Source organism: Thunnus maccoyii, chromosome 14, assembly GCF_910596095.1.
Source record: "Thunnus maccoyii chromosome 14, fThuMac1.1, whole genome shotgun sequence".
NCBI lineage: Eukaryota > Metazoa > Chordata > Actinopteri > Scombriformes > Scombridae > Thunnus > Thunnus maccoyii.
This window is the reverse complement of record NC_056546.1, coordinates 29,807,474-29,829,198: the sequence shown is the minus strand read 5'-3', so window position 1 is coordinate 29,829,198 and position 21,725 is coordinate 29,807,474. Positions and strand designations below refer to the sequence as shown.

At 39.7% G+C, this 21,725-nt stretch overlaps 1 protein-coding gene across 2 annotated transcripts in view; it reads right to left on the bottom strand.

Annotated features, from left to right (window-relative positions):
- col13a1 (collagen, type XIII, alpha 1) overlaps positions 1-21,725 on the bottom strand; it is a 141,710-nt gene that overhangs the window by 26,312 nt on the left and 93,673 nt on the right. For both annotated transcript variants that reach the window (XM_042432580.1, XM_042432579.1), the window contains exons 13-20: positions 20,258-20,284; positions 17,267-17,308; positions 12,967-13,050; positions 11,152-11,193; positions 11,029-11,046; positions 10,437-10,463; positions 9,897-9,941; positions 5,853-5,879 (exon numbers count right to left, since the gene is read on the bottom strand). In XM_042432580.1, coding sequence (XP_042288514.1) covers positions 5,853-5,879; positions 9,897-9,941; positions 10,437-10,463; positions 11,029-11,046; positions 11,152-11,193; positions 12,967-13,050; positions 17,267-17,308; positions 20,258-20,284 — 312 coding nt within the window. The remainder of the gene's footprint in view (positions 1-5,852; positions 5,880-9,896; positions 9,942-10,436; positions 10,464-11,028; positions 11,047-11,151; positions 11,194-12,966; positions 13,051-17,266; positions 17,309-20,257; positions 20,285-21,725) is intronic.

Sequence of the window (21,725 nt, the reverse complement as noted above, 5' to 3'; positions counted from 1 at the left end):
CTGCTACCCTCAGGAGGACCTGAGTGGTGATGGCTCTAATCGCACTGAGGGGTTCATTACTGATGCTCCCCAACAACCAACTGCCCCAAACAGGAAACCGCTTCTCCCTTTCATCTATGGCTGCTCCAATCAGCTTTTATCATTCCTCTGGTTGCCTCAAAAGTTTGTCCTTCGTCTGCTATGATTCTATTTTAACATCTCTCTCAGTCTGTGACATCCAGTGGGTGTAGCCCTGCATAGATCTGTCACACTGGCATGCCATGCAATGATTTATCAATACACTAATCCCTTCACTGAAGCCATGAAGCCACAGGCTTTCCACTTCAGAGGAAAAGTACAAGGAGGGATGAGGTGGAACCAATCAGTCACCCTCACATTTAAAGAAACCGTAATCATCCTCCACTGATGCTGCAGGATCACTTGTTTTCACTCTGTTTGTGCTGCAGCCAACTTGTCATGTCACGGTCAGTTTCAGAGAGAGGACATGGAGACTGAGCTACGCACTAACAGGGTTTCTGTAGTGACTTACAAGTACAAGTAAGCTTTCCATGTGTACCAAAACAGTACAGTAGTATGCTTGGCAACAGATGGACAGGATTAGTCTTAGACTGATACAAAGCTCTTACAAAATTAAGATCACTTAATCAGTAATAAATAATAATAAACACACCAAATGTTATAGAAAAGATCTACTTTATAGAAAATATTAATTGTAAAATATATTAATCCCACTTGTTGAGAAGCACCTTTAACTGACTGGTAAAGGTCAGGCAAAGATTGTATGTCCAGATTTATTACAAGCATACAAGAACACGTGTTTCAATAAACAGTTTCAGTGTCTACCACAGTGTCTTAAAGGCTTTACCACTCTGAGAAGCGGTGCTTCTTAGGTCAGAACACAGTATGAAGTACCACCAAATTCAATCTCTATCTAACTGAGCACTGTTACTTATCATAAGTAATGACAGTTTCTAATGAATGTAGGAACACATGATGAAGTTATTTTAAGTAGCAGGCTATAGATAGCTATAGAATGGAATTCTGGCAAAAATGTGCAGCTGTGAAAAACAATATTTTTTAGCATCTTTTGCTAAAGTCACTACGCCTGTCCTTCCAGAACCCATTCCCTCCCTGTCCACTAGTTGTCCTGCATCACCTGACCTTCACTTCCACTTGCACATTTCCTCTGAATCCCCTCATCAGCTCCACCTGTTTCTTAGCCACTGTTCTCTATCAGATCATTGGTGTTGCTTTCTTGCTGTTCTAGTAGCCACTGCTTGCTAGTCTATCTACACGCTATCTGTACCTGAAACTGTGTTTCACAAAGATAGTTCACTCATTCACTATTCCCTGTGACAGACACTCCAAAGTTATCTCCACTGTATAAGTCATAGATTTAAACACTGATCATATGTTTGGTCATGTATGTCTGTGTGTGTGTGTATGTGTGTGCATGTGTGCATCTGTGTGTATTTGTGTGTGTATCTGTCCGCAGCTAATTCCGCATTCTTCTGGACCCATCAGCTTAATATTTTTTGTGCACATCTATCACTGTATGCACAAGGACCTTTCGTGGTTGCAGTGATTAACAATTGTTGCAAAACTTATTTTATAACACATTTTATAACACCATTGACTGCTGACTTCTCACTCCTCTTAACCGGCCAGTAGCGGCTGCAAGTGATCAACAACTACAGCAAAAGGCATTTCTGGCAATCGGCTAGGCTAAAAACAAGTCTGTTGCAGGCCACGTTTTGGCCTTTGTCGTAGCTCAAAAACTGACATCCAGAAAAGTTTGGCCTCATCTTGAGCCGGAGCATTTGGAGATTACTTTCATACCCAATATGTTATGATCCACTAAAGAAAGGCACAATAAAAGATGAATAAATCCCTATTTTTGTTAGCTTTGCTGCCATCCTGACTGTAAGGGAGCTGGGAGGGACAACTGAGTGAGATTCAACTCTTATATGGGGGGGGGGGGGGCTTTGCATTTATTGTCTCGTTTACTGTTACCTTATTAAGTTTATACCATTAGGCAAACCCAGTTACAGTTACAATACCATTATACTATTCTATGCATCTTAAAGAAAACTGAGACTATACATGCCCCCAGACACACCTAGCTGAGATCTGCACTCTACTGAGGACACTCTTCTTGTTTACTCTGTAGTGAGCAGTAAATTGAATGCACTATGTTGTAAATAGGGGGTGATTTCAGACACAGCCCCAGACGATGGTTTGGGTCAAACCATCACACTGAAGATAGATGTCATCTGATATTCACATGTTGCACAAAGCTGTCTTGTTCTTGATTATTTTAAGCAGGACTCATTTGCCTCCAATTAGTCGTAGATGAAGGCTTTTTTCAACTTAAAAACATGAACAAACTGAGGAACCATGTCAAACTGTTCAGCTCCCTTCACTCCAGCAGAAAATGTTTGATCTGATCTGGAAGAATTCAATAGTTACAAGGCCATTTATTTACTGTTGGGGGCTCAGTACTTCCGCCGCAACATTGTTAGCGAACCACAGGTTATGAGCCATGTTTTCCTATGTTTTGTCATTTGGTGCCACTGATCAGCAGGTGTCAAACTTGGCTCTCTTTCAGTTATGGTGGCTAATTCTTTATTTTTGTGATAAAGTCTAACTTACAATAGACTAATCTAAGAGCAAAATGAAGACCTAACACTGCAGGCTAGTCTAAAATCTATTTGTGAAATTGGCAGTTGCCAATTCATGACCTGCCTTTGCCTTGTCAGATCTTGTTTGCCTGTTCGGACTGTCTTTTTCTGCGAACCTGTAAACCATTGAGCAATTAGTAATTAGTAAAGTGCCTTTATTCACTTCTGCTCACGACTCCTAAATCCTCTGTCTAAAAATGGTGTGCCAAGAGACAGGCAGGTATAGGGGTTAATTTTTTGCTAATTTGTGCCAATTCATTACTATTTGTATTTATTACTCTGAATTTGTCATTTATACTCTCACATTCAAAAAGATAAATACTCTTAGGACCATGAATATGCTTAGTAAATTCAATGGAATTCTACCTGTTGGATTATGAGATACCTTTTGTGTAAATTTGACATTTGGGCCAGAGAATGGAACTAGTGGAAAGCTCATGGGTGTCCAAAAGGGAAATGGTTCAGGGAATCATTGTCTAGGGACCATGAATATTTGAATTAAATATTGGCACATGGTATCTTGGACCAAACTCTAAGATGGATAAATCAAACTCAATATAATTTAATTGCTCTCTTCCCCTCTGCTCATAATGTTTCCTACAGCTTTGTAGCTCATTGCTTCCCCAGAGATGCATTTTCATTCAGTCAAAGAATTGTGACTGTTGGCACACACTCTTCTTTGTCATGAAATCCACCGTCCTCCCATCTCTTTGTCATCCCCTGTTGCCACTCTCAGTGCCCACAGGCATAGTAAAATCAAAGCTGCTTTCAAAGACAGGGCTTATTAGATCAGTGGAGTGGAGGAGTATTTCACCATTGTGGCAGACGGGACTGGGTCCTGTGGTGGTAGTCGTGTCTGCTTCCTTCATGGCTAGACATGGGCCTGTTGTCCGCTGGGAGCTTTGGAACTTAAGTGTTTGAGTCTATAGAAAAGTCATCATCTGTGATTGGCACCAAGTAGATATTAATGATTATGACTCATACCACAAAATCTCTACCTGGCCCACTATTTCACTCTGGCACAAGGCACCAGCAGCCAACTCTCTGAGATTATATATAGAACAGATCTCCCCTGGGTTAATGAAAGCATCAACTCCTTAGGCAACCATACCCTAACAATGAAGGATCAGTCTGCAAAAGCACTTTCTCTTTATTATTAAACAATAAAAGTCTTTCCAGATTGCTGTTTCCTGTGGATACCAACGAATATGTGCCTTTCTTTAAGTTTTTTCCTCTTTTGATTTCTTCTTCCTCTCCCCCCATATGTCCATCTGTGGGGCTTAATGAGGAAAACACACACATGCACAGGGCTGCCGCTGCTACTGCTATGCTACTGTGGCAACAGGAGAGATGCTGTGGTCGCAGGTCAGCTGGGACTCCTGAAGTGATGGAGTTCGTCAGAGAAGGAGAACAAATTAGAGAAGTCCATAAAAGATACAAGGACACTGTCACTGTTGTGGAGACATGAGACCTTTGACAAACAAGGCTTGCTCAAGGATCTTAGCCTAGTTCCAGACCTCTGAATCACTGCCCACATCTCTGATTTGTTCACAAATTGAAATAAGTCTGCTGTTTATTGATGGCCAGTTGACGGCTGTTTCCCCCAGTTGGTGAAACATTTGACATATCAGAACTTTGTGTAATCAGTGAATTGGAATGCCCAATGGTAACATTTAGAAATGAAATAGGGCAGCATCAGACATCTCATCGCCAACTGCCACTGAAAGGTGAAACTAAGAGCAGAGCCAGATAGACCAGATAAACTGTCATGGCCATCCAAAATACAAGTACTCAGTGCTCATTCTTGCCAGGTAGAGCCTCTGAGACAGCACAACTGAACGTAAAACCACATTTATTGCCTGCAATATTGACCCATACTACCAAACCAATACCCTATAACTCCATGTCCTTATACATGCTTAAATTCAGTAGAGTATATGAAGCATTTCAGGTTATTTGTGATCAAAGAGACAGCAGCTCCTTTAATAAAATACAAGGTGCCTTTCCACTAAGAGATAAATTAAACCAAGTTTCAATCATCCAGACTCCAGCAGTGATGTCTGTGATCTTGCCATGCATAAATAAACCTCGACATGCCACACACACACAATTCCGTGCTTGACTTTCACTCTACCTTCTCTCCTTTCTCTCCTGGGAAACCCCTCTTTCCTTCATCTCCCTACAGAGTTGATGGAAACAGCAGCTCAGAGAAGCAGCAGGGCAGTAAAAATAGACACACCCTTTCAACCAGGGGAAAATCAAAACACAAGTAAAGGCTCATGGGGAAAAGGGAGTGCTCCTTCTTGACATGGACCTGACAGGAGGAGATCTAAATCTTTAGAGATGACATCACAGGCCTTCTATCATGTTGGTCCCTAGACTGAAGCAGCATTGCCTTGGAAAAAAATCAAACAGTAGCCAGGAGAGAGCTGATTTCTCATCCAGACCCAGGGCTGAACCTACCACTGACGACACTGAGGTCATGTCCTTAGTAGCTTTCACTCATAATCAAGGGGGTTTGAATCTCCTCAAGTGTAGCTGACCATCTATAATCGGTAGTCATACATTATGACTTTTTAAAGGTCCTCAAAGTTTGACAAAACAATTCCCACTTAATGTCAGTTATCTTTTTCCAAAGCTTTCAACTGTATCACAAGATCCTCAACAGTGTTTGCTCATTTGTCATGGAGATGGATTCGTTGATATGCAAGTATCAATAGCTTTTATGTTTTAAGTTGCACTTTTATGACTTCTCGTCCATGTTGGCTTGAAGAACACAAACAGTGTGTTCATACACCTGACTGATCTATAACTCTACAATAAAGAAAAATGAAATAAGATTAATAAGACAACTGAGCAAACTCCACCCACCTAGGAAAACCATGAGATGCAGCTGAAAGCTCTGATAAAAGTTAATGAGTGGACCATGTTGTTGGATTTTTATTTTTATTTTTTTTGTCAAAAGAAAAAAATTGATATTGATTTGGGTGTGTGGTCAAAATGGTTTGTGCTGGAGTCGAGGGTGCAGGGGGGCACTTGGACTTGTAGCCTCCATACTTCTAAAACCCTGGCTATTGCCCTGGACAGAACATAGAAAGTCCTGCAACCTTAATAAACAGCTGTTCCTACTCCCACTTTTATGTTGCTTTGAAAAAAGGTAAATAATCTTACCTTGATTCCTAGGTCTCCCTTGACTCCCTGTGAAACAAAGACAAATATTTTAGATGTAACAACTGAAGACTATCACAGCAGTCCACTAGATGGAGCACAAGATCCTCTCTGACCATCATAATTAACAGTGAATACTGTGTCCAAAGCTTCATAGAGTGAACATTCAAACTCAAGGAGCAGTTTGTATTTCATTTAAGAAGTTATCTAATCCTTTTCGTGCAAACTGGAAAAAAGTCCCACCAAGATGCCAGATAACCATGCCTGCAAAGGCTTCTCCTCTGTCCTCTTAGTAACCTTCAGCTCAGTAGCCTGATGCGCTCATAAAGCTCATGGCAGAGAACAGAAACAGGATTCTGGGATGATTTCATGGGAAAACAAAGCGAGACGGAAGAACGGCTTAAGTTTACAAGGACGTAATATGAACAGAAGCTCACAGTGAAAAGGTTCTTCCAGCAGTCCTAACCTTAGAAAAGCATCAGTATAAACTGCAGAGGGACACTGTGTTTTCATTGTGACCTTTACAGCTCAACCTAAATCTGAGATTTTATATCTGCCTTCAGGCAAATATCACTTTAACAGAGTCGTGTTATAGATATATGCAATGGTTTTGCTGTTGTAACAGAAGCAGCCAAACTGTTTAATGTTGCCCAGATGGCTGAGATGTTTTGCTTTAGCAGATTTGAGTTTAGTGCAAGTGGAAGAATAAAAGTTATGAATATATGTGAAAGTAATGAATTACATTGTCATCACATAATGAATTACTTAGTCTTGAAACTCGACACAGTTTGCAGTTGAATTTTCAAAACATCAACATCAAGTTTGAAGATGCTTTTTAGTATCATAGCAAAATAATAGGTTGTATCTTTAAAGCTCCACTAATCATTTTATAAAAATATTTATCAAATAATCAAATAACTCTGTGAAAGGTGTCACTCTTGTAATGACAAAACCACAGAGGATTTTCACCATCTCTATGGTTGCCTTAGCCCCTTTTGTGATATCAGCAATTCTGTGATTTAGTTCGACAGACACAGTGTGTGGTAATATAGGATTTAAAGTCCTAAGTAAATTGCATATTTAGTCCGCTACAGCATACATATCTGCATGCTGAAACACAACAGAAAAGAAAGAAATTGATATTTTATATTTTTTGGTTTCATGATGGTGCTCCTTGGTTTTGCATTAATACATTGCAATACCATTCTAGTTCGAATACAGTTCTCTGTCTATGCTGATGAAGAACTGAACCCCCATATTTACATAAAACAGCAATGTCAGGGTTCTATGAGCAGACGGTCACACCGACCAGCAGCCTGACAGCAACAGCAGCCTGCTACACAAGACCCACAGACTCTGAGCAACAACACACATTATCAAATGTATGAAATGTCATTTTGCAGACTAGATAGTTAACGCTTAGCTGCAGCACATTAAACAGTATGTAAATGTACCTGCAAATGTCACTTTGATCTGGTTAGATGATGGTGTGGTCCTTACACTACCACTGCTAACAACACTGTCTGTCTATGACATGTACTGTAGCTACAGCACAAGTTTGTTTACTTTGTTTCTTGTTGCCCTGCTTGGGTACAGCCTGCCTGCTGCTGTCAATCAAACACACACAGAGAAGAAAAGGAGCATTTCTGATATTTCCCTGAAGACCTTTTTTTCTCCCTTTTAACAATAGATTTATACATTTAAAAATATGTACTGACATTATTTTAGACTACAAACAGGGATAACTAAAGGTAATTTCAGGTGGACTTTAAACATTGGTCTCATCTTAACATTTTGTCATTTCTAACAGATAGTAGACAACTCACTACTAGATAAAAGGTAAAAAATAACTTTTTGATTTTTCACTAAAGGTTTGTCTAGTAAAGGCTATTTGACTGAATCACAGAGTAAAATACAGTAAGTGCTGGGGTCACCAATGGTACTATAGTTTTAAGCCTCTTTCAACTCTTGTTTTGGTTTTCATAGCCTACAAACTCTGCTCTTAACAACATCTCATTTCATGTCCAACAGCCAACATCTGCCACAGCTCCCTTCTTCTAATCCTCTTTTTAACATACTAACAGGATATTTTTTATTTTTCCTTCCTTTTTCTCCTTTGTCTTGTTTGTGATTTTCATTTCTTCCCTTTTCACATTTTTTGGCATACTTACATTTGTCATGTATAATATCCTAAAACACTAATGCTGTATAATGACTTGGCTTAATGTACAACAGTTGTACGTGAGTGTGTGTGTGTGTGTGTGTGTGTGTGGATGTGTGTGTCCTCCAGAGGAAGTCTGTTAAGCCATGGAAAGTGGAGAAGGACAAGCACATGGGGAGTGTAGCGGGCATAGCTCACTTTGCCCCCCACAAAGCTTCAAAGCCAGGGTTAGACCCTTTAAGCTGCCAGTGTGCGTTTGCGTGGATGTGAGTGTGTGTGTGTGTGTGTGTGTGTGTGTGTGTGTATGTGTGTGTGTGTGCATGCTGTGTTCATTCCTGTTTATTCAGTATTAAGCAGAATATTGTGCAATAACACAGCAATATTACAATATCACTTTCCATTGAATAAATGTCAAAACCATAAATGTGGCAGCAGATGCTACCTGCATCATTTTGTGAGGTCAAGATCTTGGTATTTTTATGATATCAGTTCTAAACAACTCCCTTTTTTAACCATTTAATATAGAATGAAAGAATGAATCTGATAGGAAGGGCTAGACAACGTGATTGAGATGGAGGTCAAAATCCAGAATCCTCGTTCTATGCAAAACTGGTTCAGCTGAGGCCAATATGAGGCTTCAGCAGTTTGAGTTCTACAAATTAAGTGAGTATCTTCCAAAGTTATGGTCTTTATGGCACAAAATACCCTCTTTGTGATGACACAACACTTCCAGCTTGCGCTCAAAGATGGCTATTTACAACAACTGGGGAAAATATTGACCAATCAGAGCTTTGTACGGGTCCAGAATGATTCCCTCATTCACTCATTTCCTACTGCCTATATAAAAGACAGTGAGCAGTGAAGTCAGATTTATAAATCATCATGTTGCATTATCACTCACAGGTATAGTGTCCAATGACTGCCATGGACAATATCTGTTTTTCCATTATGGGAATTTTTGAGGGCACTATATAGAGTATAAAGTTCACACTTAGAATTCAGACACTCAAACTAAATGGCGGGCAGTGAATATAGACCACTATATATTAAACAGCGAGTGATTTCTGACTAGCTAGCTACTTAGCCTCATCCATGAAAAAAACTGAGAAAAATGGTCACAAATATTCAGCAAGCTTGGATGAGATCACGGATCATCATGAAAACCATTTGCTGCTCCACATAAACCCTACCGCAGCCAACATGTCGACTGGAAATGATGCGGGCAGGATGGATATGTCATTTGCTACTGATTGGTTAGGGAAACCAAAACAAAATAACACCCCTAACAAGAGACTGGTTCACATGAACACAATGTCAGGATGAACAGATGAAGTGAAATACATTGCCAGTTCAGTCTGATTATCAGGCTACAAGATACTCACTTCATTTGACTACAGCTTAAATTATACTTCATGTGTCCACATAGCCGCATGGGTTCATATGTGATGTTAATTTTGTCATGTGCCCATCTGCGAAGGTTCATACAGTCATCCACATCTGTGTCCATGTTGGCATATATTTTAGGGCCTGATTTTCTCAATCTTGAACCCTCATTTTAGCTTTCACCTGAATTTTAGTATGCATTTTGTGTATGGAACATGGACTGATGATTTTGTCTTCTATTTCTTACATGGTATTTGCATTAGGAATGGGTCACCTCACAGCCAGTATGGAGAGGTGGAATATTTTTAAGGACCAATAACTCATCCCAGTGTTTATATTATATGTGAGTGTTGCATTAAGGTGGCCTTTAAGAAATCTGAACCTATCTTTTAAGGTTTCATTTTAAACTTTTTTTTACAGATCTTTTCAGTGACACATACTGTAGACGTGTACACCCACAGTTTAATATGAAATAGCTATAAAACAGGTAGAAAGTGGAATACCTTTGGGCCTTCAGGACCTGCTGGGCCAACATCACCTCGATCACCCTTTGGAGAGACAGAAAGATAATTATTTATGGATGATACATTCACAGAATGTTGAATTTAATGTTGATTTGTTGTTCTTCTCCTGAGGCCTTCTGAAAGTTCTTTTATGATCCCGGCTGTCGTATTTCTACTTTCTTTCAAAAATACAAGCTTACTGCACACAGACAGGTAAACTGTTTTACTTTTGAAAACAATAAGACTGCATGTTTTTCAGCCAAAGCGTAGCAACAAGAAATGAAATACTACTTCCTTCTGCTCCTGCATTGATCTCTGCAGGTGCTTGAAAGCAGAGGATACATAAAAGTCATTTTTCTTGACCATTACAGGAAGAAAAAGCTGGTTATTGCTGTATGTCCACAATGAAAAACCAATCATTTACTCGATGGTATACAGTAACTTGTGTACTGGAATAGACTTTTTTTAGCCACTCTAACACATCCTGGAGTCTACTGACACACATTTGTTTTCAAAAGTGAAATACAGAAGGGAGCTCACCTTTTGTCCTGGTATACCTGGTTCACCCTGGAAAAATAAACCAAAGTGCGTTTGTTTTTTGTGTCTTTTTGGAACATATTCAGCTAGTATAACAAATAAAGTATTTCACGTTGAGAGATGTACAGTCATGTTTTCCACCCAGATGGTTCACAGATCATGCTGCAGCTTAGCTCAGCTATTACTGCTCATGCTATAAGTCCATCACAAGTGAGAACCACTTCCTGCTGTGAGTTCAGCTTGTGTTCCACAGTGAGGGGCATTTACAGGACAGGAATTCTTTGACCTCACAATCTACATTCCTCCTTTTGAATAATCTGTGACAATTACTGCATCATGTGGAGATTGACTTGTCCCATCCAAAGGAAACACAGAGGTCTGCAGTGTTTCTGTTGTGCAGGTGGAGTTGTTCTGAACTTCAGAGCAGCTGTACAGAGACCAAGTTAAAATGACTTGATCCCTGTTTTCATGTGGCTTGCTTCATTTCGGACTGAGTCTGTAATAACTCTAGAACCATCATGAGAGGCCACAGTGATGCTAATCATGTTTTTTCAGAATTGTAATTTTATTTGTACAAGAAGGGGAATTAGTTTACCTTCAGTCCTGGTAAAAGCTGCAGAAACAATGTAGAAATCGCAAGAAGGTTAATGTTAAACCAACAGACTTTCAATGATGAGAAGGTTCTGGAAAATCAAAGAGGGTCTGAACCAAAGCTCACCCTTGGGTCTTTTCCTGGTTTGCCTGGTTCCCCTGGCTTACCCTGCAATGAAAAGAGCAAAAATCCTTATAACATAGTCTACAAAATTGTCTACAATACCAGTTCCATGATGCCATTTGAATCGACAACAATCCCATTTGTGAAAAGAGTGAGAAACTGAATAAAGTAATGCAGTCAAACTAGCACAACAGTCAAGTAAACATGCATCAGGATAGAAGTTGCATCTTAAAGGGAAAAATCACCGCTATGAATATGATGATTTCTTAAAGCTATGTCACCTATGTAGTAGAAATGTCCAAATGTTTTTGAAATTGGTGCCCTATGACTAGAGAAAACTGAGAAAAAGGCTGTAGATTCCCCATACTGCTCTTGAGGGGGAATCCTACAACAACCAGAATGCACTGCGCGCATCACGTCCACTCAGACTAACTGTGTCTACTGATGGTGTGTTTATGGCCAGCAGAGTGGCCATTTAGCAAAGACTGAACAGCATTATATCTCTTTACTGAGGCTTATTTTCATTTACAAAACGTTTAACCTCATCCTGTCTGGATATATTGTACCAGTGTGCAAGGATCATAAAACAAACAGTGCGCTGAAGTCAGTTATGTTGATCATTACAAACTTATTGAGAGCTGCATGGCTGCACACAAGCCAGAGCCGCCAATGAATAGTCAAAAAAGTCAAAACACCTCTGTGTCTGCTGTCTCCATTTGAGCTTGTTTTGGGGAACAATCGTGGATGAAGTGGTGAAAAACTGCAACCAACCACTGCGTCTTTTACCTATTTCTGACAATGATGAGTCAGACCCCGGATTGTGCTCAAACTGGATGCAGGCACAAAAGTTAACTTCAAATTAACAGGTAGCTTAACACTGCTGTTCACTGTTCTGTATTCAGAGTTAAAATCCGATATAAAGTTCTGTCAGAAAACACATTCAGGTTTACCAAAGCACCGCAAAGCAGAGTTTTCAGTCTGTCTCCATTCTCTCTGACGATCCTCACCGGTCACTGGTCAATGCTGCAAAGCTTTCAGCTTTCTTTCAGCTGCCATTGTAATGTACCTCCACTTCCTCCTATGGCCTTGTATCATGTAACTAGTTTTCTTCCAAATATGTTGATATTTTAAAGCAGTAGTATGATATTTTATATTTTAGTGTCTGCTTTTCCCTATCGCTTGTGTAACATGGTAGGCGCAGTGTTTTGGGAGACCCACATTTGACAGTCCTTGAAGGCACCACTACAGAAAATGAGGAAACGTAGTTTGTAGTCTAAGGCAGATCTCCAAAGCATAATGCGTCACCTGGTGGACTCTGGGCTCTGGGTGCAGGCAACATAGGGGTGCTGAACTGAAAAGTTGCCAAGTAGTTTACCGTTCTCAGACTGCAATATGGTATTCACTGCTGAGTCATGCACTGCAGCATGTTAAGGTTTTAATGGTGTCCCCGAGCAAAGTGAATGTGACTCCGCCTATTTCCAGTCCCGGCTAATATTTTCAATATGTTTACTACATTTTCACCTCCTTGGAACCAGTTGGAGTTTATAAAGCACAAATACAGTGTACACGTCATATAGGATATGGTAGACATGGGAAAGATTCCCTTGTTAACAACTTGCAAGAGTTCACCTTATTGGACATTCATGTGATTGTAAAGTTGGTCTCTATCCACCACTTCTGTTTGTACCAAGGCTGAAATGTAAGCAAGGTGGCTAATTTACAGGTGTAGGATTTACATTTGTGATTGAACTGTCTCAGATTCATTTTCAGACACGTTCTCTTCCAGACAGAACCTGCTGGGCTCAGACTGGCACTTACCGGTGGGCCACTGGCTCCACTCAGGCCTGGAGGTCCGGGGGGTCCTGGAGGTCCCGGGGGTCCCTGCGCTCCAGGCTCGCCCTGCTGAGAGACCTTGAGTTACAACCTGCCATGCTGGAGAAAGCCTAGCCCACACTGGCCATGCCAACACAACAACTTCAAACTACACTGCAAATACTGCAGCAGGGGTGGCTAGGAGCAAGGTTAGCTGGGGAGTAAGGCAAGCGGTTATAATGCTTGAGTGTGAAGGTTCATTCTTGACCTTGGGAGCACAAACCTGTGTTAAAATATTCTAAACTCAGGGATCACTTATTAGCTTTTTGCCAACTGTATTCCATGGCCCTCAAGGAATGGAGTTTGCTCAGGTGTCGTGACATGGTCCTAAACTCTTACCCAGGGTCCTAGCAAGTACCCTGAGTAAGGGTCTCTGACCCAGGGCCTTTGCTAATACCCTGGATAAGAAGGTAAGGAAGGATAGGAGGGTAAAACAGTAAGAGGCACTGGAAGCAGAGAACAGACAGACCCAAACTCATCACAGCATTGACTGGAAATTACTCTTTGGTCCACTGACTCCTGGTCACTGTACATTGACTTTGACCCTTCACAGTCAGCCTGAAAGAGAAAAAAAAAGCCCCAAATTGGGTACAGCGTTGACTGGGAGGGAGTCAAAGTCATCGACCAGGAGTCAGAGGATGTTCAGAGAAAGATTAAGGAGGACATTCACATCCAATGCCAGAAACCATTGTTGAACAGAGACAGGGGTTACCATCTCTATGACTATCTGTTATCACTATGGTCTGCTTTGGTTTACTTTGGTCACGTGATGACCCCTCAACATGTGCTGAAGAGGGCCACTGGAGTCAAAAACCTCCAGCGAAAGCTATTAAGTGAACTTTGCGTTTAGAATATTTTATCACAGATATGGTCATGATACTGTTTCTTCTCAGTGACTACCTTTGTTTGGAGAGCAAGACACTGGGAATTGAGTGACACTGATGTAGGTTGTACAATTTTTTATAGGCCACATAGAATAGAGGCTTGTGGTTTAACTTTGACTTCTCATTGAGGAAAACGCAACTGCAATTAGAGAGCACAGAAAATGTGTATAAGTTATTATTGTTTGTATTTTCAATGAATTCATGTAGGTTTTACAATGATACTTCCTACAGTTTCTTTAAAACAGACAGCTAATCTGTGTGTGGTTATTCTGAAGGCTGCCCATTGACAGCCAGAACCCTGGGAATATGTCAAACCAAAGCCAAGACTAAACAAAATCAAATGGAAGCTTACAACGAGCACAGGATATGAAGAGCATAAATACACCTCAATGGCTGAAATACATCTGTCTGGCTGCTGGACATCCTGAATCAGTGTCTCCTTTGTTTTACTCTAATTGCTGCTACTTATCTTTTAAAAAATCTTAAAATCAATTTCCTGATTGCTATAGGTCAATATTTTATGGTGAAAACATCTCCATCTGGATATATTCATTATCATATAGGGTGACAACTTTGCATGGCACAATATTTAATGCATTTTGGCACAGTACATGATTTATTTGCACATGTGGTCCGACTTAGAGAAGTTCCTAACACAAAGAGCTGGCCTTACTTCAGTCACTCAGTAATCACTGTGTTACTGTAGAAAAACACACATGTACAGTAGCTCAGGACCAGAGAACACTGCCAAGTCTGGCACTGAGATAATGGAGAACATATCCATCGACATTATATCCTGTACTGCAGAACACAATGTGTCCAGACATGATTTATGTCCCTGGAAGATTTTCTCACTGATATGGGTAGATTGCAGCTGCCAATTGCTGAAATTTTTTTTTGTTCAGCACAATTTGACTATATTCATGAAAATATTGTATGTATCAGGATGGAAATCCCATCATATCAGAAGGACAACACTGAATGGTTGATATTGTATTTATCACAGAGAACCAAAGTGAACTTTTTCTGTCAGTCCAACCTGTGTTTTTCACATAGCTCTGATCTCCAAACAAAGCATTATGTCCTGCTGAGCAGACTGCACACTTGAGATAAACAAGACAGAGCTGATGCCAACTAGGCCAATCTGCACCAGATTGCCAAATGACCCATGTGGCAGCACACCGAGGCTCCTTCACACACAGCTTTGCCTAGTGTTTTAGGAACCAATGTAAAGTAAGGACTGTATGACAATGTCAGTCATAACTTTAAATATCTCTCAAAATGTGTCAAAATATATGATAAAGAATTGACAATGTGATCAGCCTATTGATCTGAAGCTTATTCTTCAAAGTGGATGAATTTAATAATGTTTTTTTATAATTTAATATGTACATTATTGAATTACAATTAAGGGAATTACATTATTTTTCCAAATATACAGTGTTAATGTCTATCAACAGTTTTGAAAGTATTACCACAATTAAATGCATATTCTATTATATATATCTAATAATCAATATCACTGTCAATTATTACATAATTTTGAAAGTTATTTTCTGCATTACCAGTTGCGGTTGTTGTTAATCAAGCAATCATACTGTTTATTATATGATTGATATTAATATTCAGCTATTTTGCACAGCCCAGTGTCCTTCCGATTAAGGTTCAATGACAACGTTTAGTGTCATTACAGGGGGTAGTGTGCCCTTTATGTAGCAAGGCCAGAATGGTGGATGGTATGTGGCACATCTCACTTTCATGCAGGAGTCCAGAGACTGAAATTAATGTTTGTCTGTCTTTATAAATTTGGCTTTGGGTGTATCTGGTTTTGGAAAATCTTGCAATATCAATGTTCTTGTTTGGTTATAGGGTGGATTCTGCATTAGCAAAATGAATTAAGTGGAAAAGGTAAAGTAGTTCACTTAATATTTTTTCAGATTGTTTATATTCAAAATGTTCTGGTTAGTAATACCCCCTCGTTAAAAGCAATTACCAACTTAACACATTTTGACCATTCTCTTTTAATCTGCCTCATGTGAATCCCAAAACTTTGTGAAAATTATTGCTAAACTACTCTGGTAACCCTTTAAGGTTACAGAATGATGGTCAGGGTCAAACAAGAAAAAGAAAAAGAAAAAAAAGAACTTTGATGTATTTGTCCTTACTTTTGGCTTTGCTATGAATGTCACACTACTTTCTGCATTGACCCTGAATGTTGCCCTTGAAAGTAAATCACTATAGATGCATATGAATGCAATCTGTAGGAGTCATGGCTGTATGAAGATGCTGGGAGAAATGCTGACCTCTGTATAAGCATTGCAAGATTCTAGTTCAGGAAAATTTGACTTATTGGCATTTCTTTTATCATAATGACTTATCAGTGGACTGTGAACACTAGAATCTACTGTGCATGTATTTGTATTTGTTGTATTTTCTTGCTATTGGCTATGCCCACTTAAAATGAAAAAGAACATGTTTAAATGCCTTCATATCCTTTAAAGAAAGCTTTAAATAGTGCTTTAAATTTTTCATGGTTTGTCTGAAACAAGAGAGAAACTTCAGCATTTTTTTGGTTTGATTTCCTGTCATGTACAGAAAAGACCTTTGGCCTTGAATATGACTAAACATTCAGAAGCAGTAGCAGCCAAAAGTTGGTTAATTACAGCTTGACGGCGGAGGAGCATTGGGGAGGTTTTGGCGATGGTCGACAGCGGTTGGCATTCACAGGAAAGAGAGGAAGGGGCAAGTAGGGGGCAGAAAGAATTGTACCTTGAGGCGTTTTAGGATTAGAGGGCTTATTGAGGGCATGTTGCGCACGGTGATGGGCAACATCTGCCGGGGGTAGTCACAAAGCACAGGTGGCCAGCGGTGTAAAAAGGTTCACAGGGCAAAGGTCACCAGGAGGCCAGAGAAAGGAAACAGGGTAGAACCAGAAGAACGAGGGAGGAAGGGGGTGGGATATGGAGGAAAGAGAGAAATACAACATAACATGAGAGTGAAAAGCAAGGAAATGGGAAGGCAAAGGAGAGAAAACAGGAAACAAGGTTGAAGAAAGGAAAGACAAAAAGAGGCACCAGCAAAGCAAACTATGGACCTGGAGTGGCAAAGGGGACAGTTGATGTACTATGATGCTTACATTCTTTATTTCAAAAATATGTGAAAGTATGCCAATTTCTTGAGATATTTTCTGTATCTGATTGTTGCCAATCATTAAGCATCCCCTACTGAGGGTTTGTATGCATCAAAGACCCCATTAACAGTAAACCAGGCCCCTAGATTGCAGCAGAGCAGAGATCAGGTGGGTGCCAGTCTTGCCACAAAGAGAGTACAGCAGTACAGTTACAGTGCACATCCAGACTTACTGTGGCCAACTGTCCAACACAGGGTTGTACAATACGCCGCTTCTGTTGAGATGACCAGCATCATCAGATACAAGTTTAGGAGAGGGCAGTAAAAGTGTGATTCCACTGATATCTACATTTTTCCCACTGACACCAGGTAGAACCAGCAACTTGCCTACTTTTTACATACCGTACATATTTCCACAATTCTTATTCAACAAAACAATCCTCACCAACTGAAACCCAAAAGAAGTGCTCTGCATTCCTTCCTCTTTAAAACACATATTTCTAGCTTTAAGTCAATTTTGGAGCACACGTCTTTTCACTGTGAAAAGAGTGATCAGTCACACTATAATTAAGTAGATCAGTTGAATTCCAAAATTAACAACAGAACTATTTCTATGGAAATATATACAGTATGTGATAAGTAAATATAAGTGGGGGAATAAATGTAGTAAAAGTAGGCAAGTGTGCTGCTTTGTCTTTCACCATTTCCAGCTATCCACCACATTTGCACAGAGGTTTAAATGTAAAGAAGTCAATGGCTGCCAATATTAAAAAGAAATCATTTAATCACAATAAAAACATTTTTTAATTTTATTTTGTGTGGACATTACGTATGATACAATTGTCATAAAAATAAGAATTACTTCATTTTTATTTCCATGACTACTGCATAAATAACTATTATGTAATTACTAACAAAAGTCTAGAACCACACTAACAGCTCTGTGGCTGTACTTGAGCTAAATGCCAACATCAGCATGCTAACATGCTCACAATGACAGTGCTAATATGCTGATGTTTAGGCAGTAACATTTAACCAGGTTCATCATTCTAAGTTTAACCTATTTGCATGCTGATCATAACTAAACACAAAGTACAGCTGAGACTGATGGGAATGTCATTGCAGGTATTGGGCAAATTAATATTTTGGTCTCATGATGGTGTTAGATGTCTTTGTATCACCAAAGTGGTCTGTCTGCTGTGGCTCTAGATGAGCTTTGTCACGTCTAAGAAAATAACCGTGATGATGTCATAGTGATGTCATCAGTGTTATCTCTGGGCTTTGAAATTACAAATTTAGAATCGACAGCCTGTATTACCAACAGGGGCATGAAGTTTGTAAAGATGTGGGTGTGGCAGGGCATGGGGGGTCTAACAAAAGGCATGTTTGAGTGGCATTCTGAGAAGTAGGATCAAGTGTTTTTGGCATTTGATACTAGTGACTAGAAGTCAAAATATCTCAGCTTCTGGTGCTGCATCTCTTACTCTCTTGTAAGTCCTCAATCATCATACTAGAATATCACTTTAACATTAGGCAAATTCCAAATCATATGAATTGCGTCTTGTTAAGTTGGTAATTCATTTACCCACTTTAGCAAGTAGGAGTTTGTATATCTATCTTTGTTGTCAGAAACTACTGTCATTCCTAAGGAACTACAACAGCTGGCAGTGATAAAAGTAACAAAGTAGACTGTTTTTACAGAAACAAATGGAAAGTGACATTTAAATTGAATTAAATGATTTCATTTTAATATTTGTAGTCCTGGGCTTTGATATGGCATTTATCATCGAGTAACAATTTAAAGAGATAATAGTTATATTCTTTCTTGATGTCCCTTTATTCTAAGTTTTTCTTTCTTAAGAAATCACTTAAAAAAGCTGTTGAACAAAATCAAGTGATTATTTTTGGTGGACAGCAGAAGGTTGATGCGTGCCTTAGCTCTACGGCACCGGCTCTCTTTGCGGCACGACTTGGTGACAACCCCGCTGAGGGTTATCTATGGGGGTGTTTAGGGGCACCCACAAACCTTCAACATCAGAGCCTGACTGGAGCGCAAGGCAGCCAAGGTTTTCAGAGGGAGATCCTGCACAAAGAGGCCCTGCACACCAGGGAAGTGGTCATTTCAATTAGTGCTGGTAATGGTGACAATGAGCCATTATCCAACGTGAGTCATGTCTTGTGAAATCTAACTTAAGATGCTTTAATTTTAACCATGAGGCTGCTTCAGAAATACACAATTACACAAAGACACAGGAAATACTTGCTGTTACTGGCTTTGTCCTAAGAGGCAAACTCTCACACTTCTCTCTCAACACTGAACATTTTACCTCCACCTAACCCCCCAACCCCATGGGTCTCACTAAAGGATTGAGGCCTGGAGTGTGAGCAGACAGCAGGGATGGACCTCCCATACAGAATGCTGCAGGGGGCTCTGGAAAGTGTATGAAAAACAAATTCAACAGACATACAGCTTGTTAGAGGGGGGTGGGGGGTGGCTGATTTCCCTTGCAGGCTAAAAACATCAAACCCAAAATCCTATCTGGGTACTTCTTCCTCTGAACGCCCCATTCTGAACTTTATCTAGCCTCAAGCATTTGCTGTCCAGAGATGTATATCACAGCCTGATGCCTTATCGATAGCAACTCATAAAACCATTTCAGCATGCACTGCCATGTTATTCTGAGCAGCTCTTAAACAATGTAGCAAAACTTTGATCATCTTAACAGGAGCAGTTTAATAACTGAAAGGTTGAATTATGCTGGAAATGGACTTAGCTATCTGAAAAATCCCCCTATACACAGGAGACTCTTATTCTTGGCACCCCCACACACAGGCTCTTATCACATCTGTATGCTCCAGCAGACTGCTGGTAATTGCCTTGTTTTCTCTCAACTAGCCAAACCCAAGAGACGGTAGGCCAAAGAACTGCAGAGCTCTTCCCATGTGCTACCCGTTATTTGTCTGTCCAGCTTCTGCAATAGTTTTTCCTCTTCCAACTTCACTTTTCTACTCTAACATTACACAACTACACATGTGAGCCTGTGAGAGATAATGTTGTTAATAGTTGTAGGATAAACAGTATGGGTTCACTTATAATACAATATGGCAACAGTGTAGCAGATTCAAATCATTTCTACATGTTAGCATAGACATTGATAATTAAGTGGTAACTTTTTCTGGAATTGTAATGAGAAACATTTAGTTCCAAGATGATGTTTTCTTACCCGATGTGTGTAGTCTCCACAGACACCCTGGAGGGAACACAAAAAGTTTAATCAGAAAAAAAAGACAACAAGTAGTAGTTTCTCAAATATTTCTACATTAATTAGAATCACAGAGTTTGAAACAAAAGATTAACTCTGCTGATTTTACACCTAACAAATACTCAGCCTGTGAAAACAGTTTTGTCTGAGAAAATGACTCTGATGATGTCATTGTGATGTCATCAGGAATACTTAAATTTGGGCTTATAGACTACAAATTCATCACAGAATACCAGCATTATAAACTGGAGACATGGAGTTTGAAAGATGTGGGTGTTTACCAGGCAGGAAGGGTATAACTAGGGTGCAATTTGCAGAGGCAGGGGCAGGGGCAGGGGCAGGGGATCCCCCCCCCCCCCTCCTCTGGTCTATATATCCCTCCCTCTGCTGAATTATTTTTATCTCCAGTGGGGACAAAAATGTATCCCCCTCATAGTGATTTATGCTGCCTCACCCAAGGACAAGGCATGAACTCGACATCACATCGCTGAGAGTGAAAATATTGCGCTACTTATTGAATTAAATTTTAAAGAATTGATTAAAATATTACTGCAAATGCGGTGGTCAAGTTCAGTCAGTGTTTTATTAATTTATTAATTATTTCTAATTGACATTGTCAATTGACGTTGTGTGTAGCTTTGTATTTTGTATTTTGTATGGTGTGTTCTATGTGGGGTTTCTTTGTTTTGTTTTGTTGTTTTTTTGTTGTTTTGTCTTGGGGGTTTTTTGTTTGTTTTTTTTTTTTTTTGTTTTTTTTTTTGCTATGTACTGTTTGTTGTTGTGCTGTAGTATGTTTTGATTGTAGGGGACTACGGATGCAAATTAGCTTCGTGCTAACTCCGGTGCAGTGCATCTTTAATGTTTAAAACTGCACACTGTCCCAATCAATAAATCAAATCAAATAAAATTAAAGCTCATAATTATTTTATAAATGTTACTGTAACAGCTGCAAGAAATAGTCTAACATGCTTCATAGTCTATAGGCCAATTGCAATAACTGATTTTTGACCACTTGGGGGCAGCAGAAACAATCTTCAAACACAAGACTGACATACAGTGGAAACCGCTTATAGTGATCACAGTTACAGTGATCAACCGCTTATATGGATTAAAAAAATTGAGACAGAATCATTCCTATACAAATGCTGTTTAAATAATTTGCTTATAGTAATCAAGTAGTCTGCTTACAGTGTTCAATTTGGGTCTTTTCATACATGAAAACATATGTAAAAAAATTTAAAACTATGGTAATTCTATTTTGCTCCCATGACACACGTATGATATGTACTTAGCGGCTACAGCACCATTATCAGGCATTGCAGTACCTCCGCTGGTTTGTGTGGAGGTGGTTGTAGGCATGTTTATTTGTAACCTCCGTGAAACAATCAGACAGTAAATGTTTTCTTTGTCTCATTCACTGGCTTTCTCA